General features: G+C 32.2%; 1 protein-coding gene across 5 annotated transcripts in view; it reads right to left on the minus strand.

The window, feature by feature from the left end:
• The window catches only part of Liprin-alpha (PTPRF interacting protein alpha), a 266,258-nt gene that overhangs the window by 44,714 nt on the left and 204,528 nt on the right, over positions 1-17,016 (minus strand). For 3 of the 5 annotated variants that reach the window (XM_035352631.2, XM_035352627.2, XM_035352629.2), the window contains exons 13-16: positions 15,959-16,182; positions 13,390-13,579; positions 5,117-5,244; positions 4,463-4,552 (exon numbers count right to left, since the gene is read on the minus strand). In XM_035352631.2, the coding sequence (XP_035208522.1) occupies positions 4,463-4,552; positions 5,117-5,244; positions 13,390-13,579; positions 15,959-16,182 (632 nt within the window). The remainder of the gene's footprint in view (positions 1-4,462; positions 4,553-5,116; positions 5,245-13,389; positions 13,580-15,958; positions 16,183-17,016) is intronic. The other 2 variants (XM_035352632.2, XM_035352630.2) reach the window with 1 other exon arrangement.

A 17,016-nucleotide genomic window follows, 5' to 3' on the forward strand; every position in this document is an offset into this window, starting at 1 on the left:
TAAGTATCAGCTTCTAATGGAAGTTTCCCACCATGGCAAATATCATCTGCGCAAACAGTTTGTGTTGACATGTATAATCGTATTTTGTCAAACGATTTTTGATATTTGAAAGAGACTTGCTTTAGAACACTATGTTGTGAAATTTGTAAAAAAAAAAAAAAAAATGTTATTATTAAGTACAATGTGTCTGAAATGGAACTATCACACAACCGAATTAGAACCATAATTTAATTAAAGTTCTGTTGCAAAAAGTCAGCTACAGAATGTCACCAAATTATGTGTACAGCTTTAAGTACCTAATGTTCTATCGTATGACACCGTAAAGGTTTGGTACCAAAAGTTCAAAAACAAGGACTAGACATTCAAGAAGCGGAATGTTCTGGGCAACCTACTGATGTTGATGAGGCCCGCCTGTGAGAACTCGTAGAAGAAGATCAGTATGCAACCACTTGAGAGTTTGCTAAGGAGTTAGACTTCAGTGCCATGTCCATTAGCCGTGCTATGCATTGTGTAAACTTGACATGCAAGTTCAATTGATGGGCGCTGCATGAGCTGACTCAAGCAGATAAAGACAGACACGTACAAACTTCTGGACTTGATCGTCACTTGCGATGAAAAGTCTATTTACTTCAACAACACAGGCTGAAAAGGGGATTGGACTGTGCCTGTTGAGCTCATCAGTAGAACTGCAAAGTGAAATTTGACTAACAAAAAGACCATGCTTTGTATCTGGTGGGATCGCCACAGTATCATCCACAAAGAGTATATGAGAAAAGGTTAAACCCTCGATAGTAAAGTGTACAGTGAGATGCTAGTCCATACTGACACTGTTGTCAAGGAAAAATGTCGAACTGAGTTTAGGCATAAAAAGGTAATGTTCAATCAAGATAATGAAAGACCACATGTCATTCACTGGCTGGACTCTGTATGGACTCGAATGGTATCTTTTCCGACTCCCACTACATAGCCCTGACATCACTTTTTCGGACTTGTACCTTTTTTCACACCTGCATCTTGCTGGTGCTATCTTCCACTCTGCACAGGATGCTCGAAATGAAGTTGATCTGTTCTTGGACTTGTGACTACCAAGTTTCTGGGTCAAAGGCTTTGAAAGACTACCAAAATGTTGGGAGAAATTTATAGATTTGGGTGGTGATTACTACCTGTGTTAAAGGTATTGCTTTCTCATTTCCCCCCCCAAAACTTCGTCAAGAATGTTTTTTTGGCGGAAAACTTTCGTTACACCCAGATAACTGGATTGAATGTTTATTGTCTGAAAGAAATACAATGTATTAAATAGTGGTTGATAAACTAGTAAGAGAAGTAAAAAGTTAAAGCCATAACTAAGGAATAACTTTCATACCCAATTCTCTCTAAAACATTTTAAGCTAAAGCTCTTGGAATGATATAGATAAATACTACTTATACAGATATATATGACAGTATTTCTTAGGATGATTGAAAACTTTTCAAAATTTGAGATTTATTAGATTGCTATTTAAGTGAAACAATTTTTCAATCAATCTTTAAATTCTAATACAGTCGAACCTCGTGATAATGAACTTCAAGGGGGAAAAACAGGTTATCTCTCAAGAAAGTGCAAAAATGGATGATAATAATAAAAAATGGATGATAATAATTAGGTAGGCTAACATTGCCAGTTTTTCAAAAGAACTGAATAATAAATCTAATTAAAAAAATTATAATATTTGATTACAATTATTTATTACATGCAATTATTAAATTTGTCAGTTGTTCTTTTCCAGTTTCACTACATATGAAAAATATTACACAATAAATTATTTATTATATATCTCATAATTCTGATTCTTCTCCTGAATTATCCATTTATAACTATGAATAATTACTTTATCTATTAAAATATAAAAACACAAAAATGAATAATTATAATAATAAAAAGATGTTAACAGTTACCTTTAACGTAATTTTTGAGTACAAAAAAGAATCTAATTTTCTGCTGCAGAACATAATGTAGATTTACAGGAAAATTTTATGCGTGGGTTCAAAGCAAAGATTCAATAATTTTTATAAATATACTATGTCTTGGAAAAGACCTAAAGAATGTAAAACCCTTATTTGAAAGACATAATTTGAAGAGCATTTATACTCAAACAAAACAAACAAATCAATTAGGATCAAAATTTCCTTCCCTAAAAGGGGAACTAATTGTATACCCCCATCCATTTGATTCACTACTTTCTCTCTTCCTCAATAGCGAAAATTTCAAATTTTACATCATAGCACCACATTTGAATGGAATCACAGAACCCATTCATGTTGTTTGTGTTAATGATCATTAACACCATATGGTGTCCTTAGAAAGTGTAATTGTTGACCTAAAACTGGGCTCACACCTGTCTTGCAAAGCCTTTGCTTAGAACACAGGGAAAAGTGTGGTGAAGATAAGAGACCAGTTACTTTTCTGTTATGCATCTGCCACAAATTTTGGGATGTATGTGCACATAATGAAAAAGTACTGCATGTGTGTTTGAGTCATTTGTACCAAAAATAGAAAAGAAAAATAGCATAGAGGTTCTTTCCTTTATGGATGAGTGAGGAAAGTGAATCTAATATCCCAATGCAAATGATTAATATTTTTTTCATTAAAATTTGCCGGCATTCAGGGAAAAAAATATGAAAAACGCATAAAAATTTCAAGTGAACATATCCATACAGTTCATTATATCCACTTTTTATACCTCTGGAGGTTTGCTATAGCAGTATAAAATAACATTAAATACATAGGAAATTGGGTGGGACTGAATAGTTTGCTCATTATATCGGGATTCGACTGCATATACAGAGGCTGTTCGCACATTTTTTAGACGATTTTGGTAAGCAGTAATAAAAAATCATTTCCTGCAAAAAAAGTAATTGCAATTGTACTATGTTTTCAAAAGTCAAAATTATCGTTTGTGGCTTGAAAGTTTTGTTTTTATTCAAAATGGCGAATTTAAAAAAGCAATGCTTCGAAGGGTACATTTACGCTCTTTCCGAAGAGAAATATGAATACTCTGTTATCCAAAAACAATGTGAGAGTCATGGTTTTGTGATATCTAAAGCGTCGATAGGTAATATCATCAACAAGAAAGGAAAAAAATGTTGAATTAGAGCCTCAAGTGGGACAAAAATTTCAAACAAGTATCCAAGGAAAAAACGGACATCTTCGACTATTGCAAAGATACGTTGTTTAATGTAAAATGAAAATCCCCCTAGTCAAAGGACAGTTGCAAAATCATTAAAATGCTTGGTGTCCACTGTAAACAAAATGATAAACGTTGATTTAAATCTTAACTCAAGCAGGACAAAAATTCCAAACAAGCCTCAAGTGGGACAAAAATTCCAAACAAGTATCCAGCATCATCTTCTTCCAAAGCATATCGCTCAATGCATGACACCCTGCAGAATTCTATACGAGAAACACTTATCCAAAGAAAAATGGAAAACAATTGTCACCATAGATGAAGCATGGGTGTATTTAAATGATTGTAACAAAAAAAAGAGCCATTTATTATCATAAAAGGGGAGAAAAAAATTTAAGTACATGGTTCAAATAATCGAAAGAAAGTTTTTCTAAGGGATTCATGATTGTTGCTGGTTTTTCTTATAATGGCAAGTTAAAAATAAAGAGAGTGCAAAAAAAATGTCAAGATTAACTCCAAATACTATCAGGAACATATTTTATTGCCAATCAATCTGTGAGACTCCATCAGGACAAAGCTAGCAGTCACACATCAAAATCCACTGTAAATTTTCTAAAAGAAATGGAACAAAAAACTGGTATCAAGGCCATACCCTTCACTGATATCCCTACTAAATCTCCCGATGTGTCACCTATGGATTTTTGTGCTTTCGGACTTTTAAAAACTGCATTATCCAAACGTTGTCCCAAAACCCTAATAGGACTCTGGAAAGCTGTTCGGGAGGAATGGGATAGAATACCTCTTCTGCCACTTCAAAAGGCATTATTATCCTGGAAATTGCGATGTCGAAAGATAGTTCAGAATAAGGAATGTCAAATAGAACATTTAAAACACAAGAATTTTATGTAATTTAGTTTTGTGAATACAATATACATCGTCTAAAAATGTGTGAACAGCCTCTGTATATTAGCTACTTATTACACACTATTCATTTTCGAAAGCACAAGTTACAAAATGCAAGGAAAGATTTTGCACTAATTCAATAACAAATGGGAAAAAGAACCTTAAATGAAACAACAAAAATACATATTTTACATAAAACACATTAATTTACACTACAATAAAGAGCAAAACAAAATGCCAATGCTATTTAATTTTATATATATTTCATGCAAGGATGGAAATGAAATAATCTTAATGAAATAAGTCAAAATTTTGAAAAGAGCTGGCTTTCAAGATTTCAGACGAATACACAGTTTTATAGATGCAGTTAGTATGGGGAAAATTAAAAAGGGTACCCTAGAAACAAGTCTTGAGAAGTAACAGGCATGGGAGATGAGATGGATGTCATGGCAGCAGAAGAATGTGGAATGCTATAACCGACGCTTCTAGAAAAATGCGATAAGCAAAGCAGCATTAATGTTATTAAAATGAGAAATTTGGTAATACCAAAAAGCAATATATAAAAGAAGTCTGATCAGCAGTATGAATAAATTAGTTACAAAAATGCACTTCCTAAAAAGCAAGATAAAAGTATTAATTAATAAAATAAAATTTTTTAGAGACAAAATAGCAAAATATTGCAAAATGAGGGGGGAAAAGCTATTATGCTTGTTATTTAGTAAACTTAATTTGATGAAATTATACTTTAAAGCAATTAAACATAGGCCAGGAAATTATTTTACGCACAAGCCATTTAAATTTCCTCAAATCAAAAATCTGAAAACACATTTGAATTTTTAAACATTATTTTTGTTAGAATACTACAATGGCAGATTTTCAAGAACTTGTTCCAGACCTAAGATAACTAAGTATGTTTTCTTTTTATTATGAGGATAAATATAAAAAATTTTCCAGAATGATTTTTAATGATTTAATAACTAAGATTACAATACAATTTTACTTTGTTGACTTATGGAAATCAAAATAATTTTTAGGTATAAATAACTAACCTTCTTAACTCTTCGGAACTTTCAGCCAATGCTCTGGCCACTCTTTCCAACCGCACAGAGCGGGGTGTAGGTGGACTTGGATCCCTTCTTAATAGTATTCTATTTTCTTCTTTACTGTCACTAATAGTCTAATAGAAACAGACATTACTAATAACTTGAAGATAATACTTTCATTCTCACAGGAATATAAATATAAAATTAAAATAAGAAACATATTATTTACAATTAATTTTGTAAAAAATGCATATAATTTACAAGAATAAAAATGCATACTGCAAGGAATACATTATATTACTTGAGGAAAAAGAAACTAAGTCCTGTACTCATCACTAACATCTCTGTCAATGACAATAGCTCAGTAGAAGTTCAAAGAGTGAAAATGTCATTAAAACCAAAATTCACTTCCAAGGAATTGTCTAAAAATACAATTGATAACTTGGACATTCAATATAGTTCTTGAAATTCTCAATTTACATCATTCTGCTGACATAGGGAACAAATTGCAGTTTCTTCTATGAAATTTAAATATCTTTGTAGATAGTCATGTTCAGTGATTAACCTGAAACATACAACTCCTACAGTCCTAGGCAAGGCATTGAGGATGCGCTTATTTCTGTCAAGTAATATGTTTCGGATTTCATTTTTACATGAATCCTTATGTGTCAACTATTTCTTTAATTTTAGAGGAAACAAATAACTTAATGCTTTGCAGTGGTAATGGAAGATCAAGGTGAGATATTTGAGATCTCACAATGTCTTTAGAATCCAGAACAACAACATTTTCTAAATCTTATGACAGTTTAATTTAATCAGTGTTATAACTAGAAACAATAAGAGACTTAATTATTGCTTCATTCTACAAAAATTCCAAGTCTGGCTCAAGCCTAAAGCACATTTATCAACTGTAAGGGGATAGCTGTTATCCTTCAGTCAAAATTATTGTAAAATTTCCCAATAGGGTAACGAATACCAAAACTACTCGAGTAAGCATTATCTTCTGCATTTTTGGTTGCATTTTCAACAGAGCCATCCATGTACGATAGAATTAAAAATAGGAAATCTATTATAGTAATAAAAAACAGAATTCTTTATTCAAATGGCAGGTCATTACCTCTCAAACTAGATGCAAGCATCTCTCTCAATCAATCCCAAATCTTCAAGATCCTAAATAAAGTCAAATAATGAGGAATGTCATAGCTATCATACAATTCCTAAACTGTTCAGAGGAAGTATTTTCAGGTTTTAATATTTTACTAGCTGATTTGTAATTAGTTAAGTAATTGTTTTTTCTTCTGATGATTCTTTTCATAGCAATTATGGTACTTCTCTATATTCTGTAAGGGATTCCAGTGCAGTCTGTAGCCCCCAGCAACTACTGCAGTCAATTTTGTATCCTAGTAATCAAGCATTGCATATTATTTTGAAAAGCATATATTCACAAATATTAACATATGTTCACAAAATACATTATCAAATGTTAGAAGAAACTAACACCCTTCTTAGCAGAAGTTAATCATGTGATCATGTTATTGGAAAATGAGCTTTATTCCCTTTCTAGAGAAAAATTTAATATGATAATAATAGTGATTCTGTCAGCAGTCTCAGATTTCTACAAAACAAGTACGGCATTAGATTTTGGTGAATTTAAATCCTTTAAGATAAAGAAGAGTATTTTTTAAAATATTTCCATTTTTAACCATATTCCTGTATTTAAAAACACAGGATAATTAAAATGTGAATTTCATTCTTATAAAATGAATGGACAAAAATTCAGAGTAGCTAAAGTGGTGGCCTAGATTTCAGGAATACACTTTTGCATCTAATGGTTCTGTGAGTCTAAAGGTGCATCCAAGAGGTAACAAGTGGTTTTATAAACAATAGCAACATTTATTTACAAGTAAAATACATAAAATTTGCAATGTTATTGGCTCTACAACACACATCATCAACATAAAGAAAAGAATTTAACATGTCATAACATTTTGGATGATGTTCCTTAAATTTCTTAATGTGAAATTTCAAAATGCAAGCCAAGGAAAATGGCGAAGTTGTTAAACCGAATGGGAGATGATTTAAATGAAGAGTTTCGGTTGAATCACCTACCTCTTTGAGAAACACAAAAATTTAAGATATTTTCTATCTTTCCCTGCAATCTTTATCATAAGAAAAGCTTTCTCTAAACCTCCAGAAAACGCAACTTGGTTTTCCCAAAATTACAGAATTATGTCCAATAAATTTGCATAAAGATTTATTCTCGATTCTAGAGACTCATTAAGAGATTTATTATTTTCATTAGTCTTACTGCTACAGTCATAAACAATTCTAACTCAAGTTGTTTCCTTGTCATCCCTAATTACCACTCTGTGGGGCATATAATATCCTGAATTTTTATCTTCATTAACGCATTTTCCCACAATCTGACATTCTAATTTATCCAATACAATTTGTTTATACTGAGGCCCGGTGGCGCAGTGGCTAGCGCATCACGCAGCAGCACCACAGGTCCGGGGTTCAATTCTCGGGCTGGGCAAGGCGCCTCAACCTTTTGTCCAATGGTTTCCATCACTTGGGTCGATAAAATAAGTAGCAAGTTCGCTTAGGAATTAAATACTGGGGGTCCTGCGACAAGCTGACCACTTGTTCAGGGCATATGCTTACACTTCCCGGGGCCCATGGTCAAGAAAGCAGATTTTCGGGCACTGCAGGACTTGGCCCATTAGGGCTGTTACGCCACTGAGTTTAGTTTTTAATTTGTTTATACTAGTCATAAGTTTCTTGATTTTTATTTAGTTTGTGCTTTAATGAATCAAAATGCTTTTTTGCAACCTCATAATTAGAATTTATTTTCCTTCCACATCAGTCTGCAAATGTACCTTTCCCTATTAAATCCCAGAGAATTTTCAAATTTTTCAATCAATTGATTGTCTTATTCAGAAAAGTTTTGTTTGTCTGACTGAAATTCTTCTATTTCCCCAAATTTTTTCAAATCGCACAAAATAGAAGAAGACTCCATAACTAAACATACGTTTTCATAATCATTAGTCAGTTTATTACTTCCTTCCACTCTTGCTAGTAACCAGCCGAAATAAGAATTTATGGCAGTAATGTTTTCCTTTCACTTTACTCTCTCAAAAACATCCCAAAATAATTAAGACACAAAATTCCAAAAATAAATCGCATCCGATAAATATTTCCATCCAACAGTTGGCAGAATATGAATTAGCCAAAGGTAATCCCCGTTCTTTAACTAATCGAGATGAAATAAAACTTCGATGACTACCATTATCTAAAATAACATTAGATAAGACCAATTTTTTATCCGAACAGGCTAAAACTGTATGTGTTTGTAAAAAGGGCTTATTCTTGGTACATTCATTACTATGAGACACAGAAATACTCTTGGCATTTTTATTAGATTTAGATTGTGAGTCATTCAAATCAGTTTTGCTTTCCACTTGCTTCTCACAACCTCTCATCGTAGCATTAACAGGGTTATTTTTTCTACAAACTGACTCATGACGAAATTTGCTTAAACAATTTTTACACGATATTTCTGCCTTACATTCGCGAGACATGTCATAATTTTTAAAGCAACACCAGCACCTACCTTCAATCTTTAGCTTAATTTATTTTTTGTTCTACATATGACTTTTTGCAACTTACAGAATCGCGATGACCGTCACAGAATAAGCAAACATTTTTTATTTGTGTATTTAAAGCTGAAGTGGTTGATATATTTTTAGGCTTCGAATAATTTTTGTTGATAAGTTTGACCGTTATGATAATTTTGAGAAAAGGATCGTTTTGTAACTTTTGGCGGGCTCATCACAGTTTCGGCAATTTCCCCAGGTTCCACTTCATTCCTCAAAAACGTAATAATTTCTGAAACCTCACAATTTACTTCCCTGTTTAGTTTCCGGTGAAAATCTAACACCAAATCTTGTGGTAACAACTTCAATAATATTGGATTCAATAAATGCCCATATAAACCCTCTGTCACATTTAATGAACTCAAATTTCTTATATTAACTTCTAATTCATTGTATAGTTTGCGTAAACCCTTAACATTAGATGAGCTTCTCATGGGTTCTAAGCTTAATAATTTAGTCATGTAAGGGTTTAAAATGGAATCAGTTCTACCATACCTTTGTTTTAAAAGCTCAAGCCATGAGTCATAGTTTTTCTCATTTAATTCAAAACCCGCAACAACATTATATGCAGGACTAGAAAGAAGGGATTTTAAATACTGGAATTTTCTGATTTTTTTAAGAGAATTATTTGAACCGCTTGCACTGTCAAAATAGTTTAAGAATTCCATAAATTTGTTAGAACCACCAGAGAACCGCGAAATTTCTAACTTTGGTAATTTTAAAGACATAATGGTATTTTTCGAAACTCTAGATGTGTCAAGAACTGAAGAAGTCTGCTGAACATTTTCTGCTGCTAATTCTTTAATTTTGCTCTTTAGTTTAATCTTAGCAGACAATATTTTGTCATTGTATTCTTCTGAACCTTTTAATTCCCTTTTCAATTTTTCCGACTCATCTGTGAGTGCATCCACTTCTAAATCATGGCTTTTTAAAATCTGCTCCTTTGTTTCTAATAGTTCCAGTAGTTCTGATAATGAACTTACATCTTTGGCAGCTTCATCGAGCTTCTGCACTCTTTTAACTAGTTTAGTAACACTAGTGCAAACGTTACTTCTCTTTTCAATTATTTTCGAAAGCTTGTCCATATTAACTCAGAATTTGTAAATTCAAAAGATCTTACCATCATAGTCCAGTATGAAGAAATGTGTTACGTATCCAAATGCTAAATAAAGTATCCTACTTCTGATTTTCCACATTCGCGGACATGATGCACCAATTTTGCATCTAATGGTTTTGTTAGTAAGTCTAAAGGTGCATCCAAGAGATAACAAGAGGTCTTGAAAACAATAATAACATTTATTCACAAGTAAATACCTTAATTTCCGGAAGAAACGCCGCGGCGTTTACGTGTTTAAAACTTAAATTTTTAGCAGGTGTGGCATTTAGGTGCACTAAAAATAAAATATTTCCTCTGATGGTCATTGTACATAGTTTGGATGGCCTTGTCATTGTGCATAGACTGGTGCTGTTCCCACACAAAAGACCACTCAGTTGCTTTTTGCGAACGTTATTTTGTTTACATTCTTTCCCTCGAACGGACCTACATGCCTTATTCACCCTAAACGAGATCTCAGAACAATAACATTCTTTTCCCTTTCAAATCAACATTCTCATCAGTTTGAATAGTCTCTTTCCTCTGCCATTCAATGAATCTTCCGGGACCCATCCTCTTCCCACCCCTGCCTTTTCTGCAATTTTTTTCAAAGGCGAACACGACTCCACCTGCCTCGCAATAACGAACTCTGACGTATTTCCTCTTTAACATAAATCGATTCTTCTTGGCATTCTGCCAGATACAGATCCCATTAGTTTGGGTACAAGTGCTTGTTGGATAGTTTTTAAGTAAGAAGGGAGTGGAAAATTTTTGAAAATGTCACCTAAACGGCACAGAAGCTATGCTGTTGGTTTTAAGCTCACATGCTGAACAAATTGCAAATCGAGCAGCAGCTCGAAAGTTTGAAGTGGATGAGACATGTATTCAACTTTGGAGAACTGAAAAAGAACTTCTTAAAAATATGCCACAACAGAAACGAGCCAAAAGAAGTGGTACTGTAAGGTTGCCGAATCTAGAGGACGACCTTGCAAACTGGATAAAGGAGCAACAAGGAAAGGGAATGGCAATTTCGACTGCAAAAATTCGCTTGCAAGCAAAATTTATAGCAAAACGAATGAACATAAATGATTTCAAACGAGGTGTAGCAGATTTATGAAAAGAAAAAATATTTCTGTGCGTACTAGAACAATAGTCAGGCAACAATTACCAATGGACTGGCAGGATAAAAAGGCATATTTTCTAAAATATGTAACAAATATTATTGACAAAAAAAAAAAAAAAAAAAAAAAAAAAAAAAAAAAAAAACTTCTTTGGTCACAGGTAATAAATATGGATGAAACGCTGTTAGCTTTCGACTCTCCTGCAAACAGAACTGTTGATGAAACTGGTGCAAAAACTGTATCTGTGCTTACGACGGGGCATGAAAGAAAGTCATTTACATGTGCGTTAGCTTGTGCCGCAAACGGTGACAAGCTAAAGACAATGATCATTTTTAAACGAAAGACTATTACGAAGGGAGATTTTCCTAATGACGTAATTATTTGTGCAAACGAGAACGGCTGGATGTGCGAAACAATCATGCATGAGTGGCTACAAAAAGTTTGGCAGTGTCGTATGGGATCTTTTTTCCAACCAAAAGGGTTATTGATAATGGATTCCATGCGTGTTCATTTACTTGAGTCAGTGAAAACTAGATGTCAAAAATTGTCTACGACCGAAGCAACAATTCCTGGTGGTTTGACAAAAATGAAAAAAATTTGTCAGGTAATAAATCTTTCAAAGCTGAAGTCCGAAAGCAGTGGGAGTGTTGGATGAGTGAAGGATTGCATTTGGTATACTTTTGCATATGTATACCAAAAGCGGTAAAATGCGTAGAGCATCTTATGAAGAAGTTGCAAAGTGGGTAGAAAGTGCGTGGAAATCGGTAAAAACATTATCAATAATAGCAGGGTTCAAAGAAGCTGAAATTATATCCTTAGATAAAGAGACTGTAAACCACGAGGATGAATGTGACAATCTGAAAGGCTTGGACTTATCAGGATTTACTAAATCTTTTTAATTCAGATAGTGAAGAATCAGATTTTGATGGCTTCATATGACGTATAGTTTGCTGTAGTTCCTTTTGTAAGTAAAATTTAAAATTTCGTTTTGTCATCCAAATTTAATATTTGGTTGTTGCAGCATTTTTTATAATATAGTCTGAGTATTACAAATATGGACTTCTTTAGTGGGTAAATATAAGTATACAAATGAAGTTAAATATATTTTCCACATTTCTTACCTTTAATTTATTTCTGAGTTATGGTTTCATTTCATGCATTTTTCTTAACTGGTATGTCATATATCAGGACTTAGGTTGAGATTTTGCATCTATACAGCCCACGATGATGTCACGCGCAATTTAATTTATTGCGGCATTTACGCTGATGCGGTGTTTCTGTGTAATTTTAATTTTTTCCCCGCTATTTTTCTCGAGTGCGCCGTTTACGCTGATGCGGACTTTCTTCCAGAAATTACGGTATATAAAATTTTCAAACAGCTGGAGATATATTTTTAGGCATCTCTGCTTCCATGTCCTGCACTTTTAGTATCCTGCCTGCCACTGACTATCAGAATGAACGCAGCGCCCTCTAGCCAAATGTCGCAAGAAATATGTAACATACATAGAATGGTCATTACGCCACAATCCACTGTCTCTCAACATTGATAAAGAGTATTGATGTCAAACAATCCATTGTTACAGGAGAACAGATGCAACATTAAAGAAGAAATTCTGTTATGTACAATATAATGTATCAAAAGATCATCCATTTAATTGGAAATTTTGATCTCATGTCACGACATTGACAATTCTATCAAAATTTTACCACCTTACGAGTGCAAGTAACATTAAAAAAAATTACACATTATGCTTATACAGTAATGCACTAATTATTTATACTATTATTTTTATCCCATAGACAAATTTGTTTGGGAGGGGGCAGAGGGGAGTGTCAATTTAATTCTCAGTTGTGAAGATTTCATGAAACTGATAAGTATGAATCATAAGTGGTTAAACTTTTGCAAAGTTTCAAGGCTTATCCTGCAACTGTCTCATGAATTATGCCTTTTCTCCCCAAGAGAAACTTACTGTCCTACTTACCATGCTTTCACATGTTAAATAAAAGAGTAAAATCAGTCTTGAAACATCAGTACTAAATCAAAATAAAACAATTTTTGCATGCTTTTCTGCATGGAAACAGGAAACACTGAAATGAAATTTTTATATAAACTTGTAGAATTATTATTATTATGGAGAAGGGGAGGGAACGGATAAAATGTAAACCTCAAATATAATATTTGGGTGTTTGAAATTTATACGCCATTTACATTACATAATGGGTTCATTTTATATTGATTTAATTTACCATGTCACTATAGAAATAACTTCATACTAATAAGACTAATTCCATCTTTAATAAGATGCATCATATAATTTTAAAAGCGCGTCATAGTAATTAATTTCAAGTATTTTAACTCTGGCATAATAAATTTAAAAACATATTAAATACATAAAAATTCAAACTTACTGAATATTTCTGCATGTAATCTCTTTGGGGACTATGGTGTGACTTAGGAGTTGATCTTCCACTTTGTGGTGGGGAACTTCTTTCAAATGATCGTCCTCTTGCCAGCAAGCTTATTGTTTCTATGCTACCAACCCTTGATTCCAGCTCTTCAGCTCTTTGTTCTGTGGTATGTTTTTCTTCCTGTATTAGCCTGTAAATGCAGAGAAAACTTTATGGTTCTAATAATGAAATGCTATTATCAAAACTAATCGTCCCAAGAAGAAACAAGACATTCTTATTGGAATAAATATTATAACAAAATGTTTGCAGTGAAATCAAGTTTAGGCTTTTTAGAAGTACTTTAAATGTTAAAATGATTGATATTGTAGTCTGTTTTTTAAAATATGTCTTTCAAGGCTGTTGCTACCCTTCCTTAGGTTTAATCATAACATGTGTCATCATCAACACACAGCACTTATTTTCTCCATCTCATCTGAGATTGCAGTTCAAGTCAGCCTTCATTTTTGTAATGTGTTTTTCATAAGGTAACACACTAAATAGAAATGCAGTGGAGAAAAACTTTAACCATCTGCTGTAGCTAACATTCCCGTGGTTATGAGTCAAACCAGGTGGTAGAAAAGTTCTTATTTAAACTCAGTTAAATTCTTCTTGATTTTTCCTTACCAAAGTAATGAAGAATAAGTTTTCATTAATGAAAGATAACAATGACAAAATAATGCAATAATAAAATAAAAAATTATGCAATTTTTTAAAGTCTTGAAATTAATTTTCATTTATCATTAATACAGCAGAAAAGGCCACATATTTATTCTATGCACTTTTAATGGAGAGAGGAAAAAAAATGGAGGTAAAGGTGGTACAGACAATAATATAAAACAAAACATTGAGGGGAAAATATTACTGCCCAGAAGATTTTCAATAACTTTCAATGCATGCTTCTGTTTTCTGCTGACTTTATTCGCATCAAAACTAGTGAGGATGGGAAGCCATTTAACAAGAAAGGTTATACAGAGATTTGCTATCTTTATTTTATTATAATTGATAGTTTGCTTCTTAGTTAAAAATGTTAAACAATTTTCAGAATAGAAATAGTCCTCATCAGCATTATTACAGTTTGTGAATAAGCTGTCAAAAGAAATAATCTTTATATCAAGGAAATTTTTAGGATTTAAATTTCATTAAAGCATGAGAGAAGTATCTATCATAAAAAGGATAAATTCAAGGAAAACTTCTGGATGAAAACCAGTTTACACTTAAATAACAGACAGAAAAAAGCCAAGAAGCCAAAAAAGAAATTCTCAACTGACCTACCATTTTTTAAATGGCAAAACTGTCAAATATATTCTAATCAGTATAATTTTTTCCTTTCCATTGATTCAAATTAGAATGAATAATGAACATTCCCAATGATTCAAAATAGAACAAATAATGAACAGAATAAAATTTTACAAAATATTTAAAGCAGAAAGGTAGATTTTAACATATTAGTTCCAGCAATACTATTAAGAGCAACATAAAATACAGCCAAATTAATATGTGGAATGGAGAAAGGCACACCACATAACATTTAAGCAAAGCGAGGCTTACAGTAACAGCCAGTTAAAACCACAGTAATCATTTTAAAGAAAATTCCAGCAAATGCGCACTTCTTAAACAAGTGCATGCCTTTAAATTTAATATTCAGACTACAAGCATAAAAATTAAGAATATTTACAATAAAAATTTTTTTAAAATCTGCAAGGTTTCAGATTTTAAATTACGTCCAAAGGAGCATTTTTTTAACCTTTTGTCTGTTACATTTATTTATTAAATGTCACGTTCTTCACACTTAAAACATAAAATTCATTTCAATGGCAATATCACAAAATAGTTTTAAATTGAGCATATCTTCAGAATTTTTGATACAGAGACTCACACGCTGGAGATAATTTTTTTTTTTTTGTGTGTGTGTGTGTACAACGCTGCCATGGCACGCTTTGAAACCCTTGAGTTTGTTAATCAAAAATTCATTCAAGATTTACAAAATATGAAATCGATAATAAAACAAATTCCAAATTTCAAATTTGGGCTTTCATATGCCCATATTCGTAGGAGAATTACGTCATTCAAAATTCGATGGCTCTACGTACCGTTGTTTTATCACAATGCGAGAAATATACATACATTTATGCAGATTTTTCATTACTTAATTTCTTCAAATATAATGCAGGACTCTAACATTTGGTGGCAACAGTTTGAAAAGTGAAACAGACATTTATAGTGATTCAATGCAAAATCGAAAAATAAAAACAATAGACCTTCAGGAACAAAGCCTCTTTGGACTAAAAATTCATTATTAAAAATAAACACATACAAGAATAATGACAAAATTAAAATAAAAATTATTCAAAATACAGCAAGAAATGGTGGAAATTAGAGATTTCTACTTTAATGATGATAATCTGAATTTTGTCAATACAAATTATCAGGAATTTCTACTTCAAATAATATGTAAATTTATCTTTCAATCACATTAATTACATGAGAAAACTTACAACAGCATGTGAAGTAGTTAAAAAAACAAACAAACCTAATTTCATTATTTATTGCATCTAGCTGCTCTTGTAGCATAAGGGCAAGCGTTTGGGCATCTGTATGAGCAGATGGAGAGAGCATATCCATTGATTCAAATATACTTTCATTATCATCTATTTGGCTACACTCGGTATCACTAGCTTCAAAAGCATGTTGGACGCTTGCAAGAACTTGAGCTTGTTCCATCTTCTCCCATTCTTGCTCATTTAATGTTTGGACCTAAAAAGCAAAATATTTTTAAAAACACACCTAGGCAGCATTCAGACATTTAAGAAATATTTTAGCTGATGGAAAAAAAAAAGGCTTAATTGATCTCAGATGTAATTTGAAAAATTTATTATGAACTTATGAAAGATAAATTTTGCACTTTTAGGCTGGGGTTTTTTGATATCACATTCATTGTGAAATATGAAATATATTTCACAATAAAGGGAAAAAATAATTTATAAATTTAATAAGAATAACTGTTTTCATTCAATTAACAGTCAAAATTATATGTGGAGACAATTTTAAATAATGCTAAAATATGAAGACACACATACACAGTTCAGGATAATTAACTGCTTAATCTGCAGCTCAGTGTGCTCACTAAACTTGTGTTTATACCTGAGATTGCTTAAGACAGTACAGCTAGTCTGTATTACTAGCATGAATTCAAATAATACACTGTTATTCTAATCACCAATGATTTCTAAAGCATTATATACAGTGACATGTCAGCTTGCAAGCTTCAGAGCAAAAAATGAAATCCTAAACCTAAAAACATTAATTAGGGCTTTCAAACTCACACTGCTTAAATTTTTATACCAACACTAAATAACCCTACGATTTTACTTGTTTGATCAGTATATGATGAAAGCAGGAATTGGATGAATATGGAATAACTTTATAGGCATAGATCTGCATTATATCTATTAAAAAAATAAATAAATAAAACGAGAAAGAGAGATTCAGAACAAGAAATCTTTTAACTGTGCAGACACTTATACAGGTTTAATTAAGTAAAATATACAGATTAGATACCTATAATTTGAAAAGTGTTCATTTTTGTAA

The sequence above is a fragment of the Stegodyphus dumicola genome, chromosome 4 (assembly GCF_044657685.1).
Source record: "Stegodyphus dumicola isolate Sdum_Otavi_A_Nest chromosome 4, ASM4465768v1".
In the NCBI taxonomy this organism is placed as follows: Eukaryota; Metazoa; Arthropoda; class Arachnida; order Araneae; family Eresidae; genus Stegodyphus; species Stegodyphus dumicola.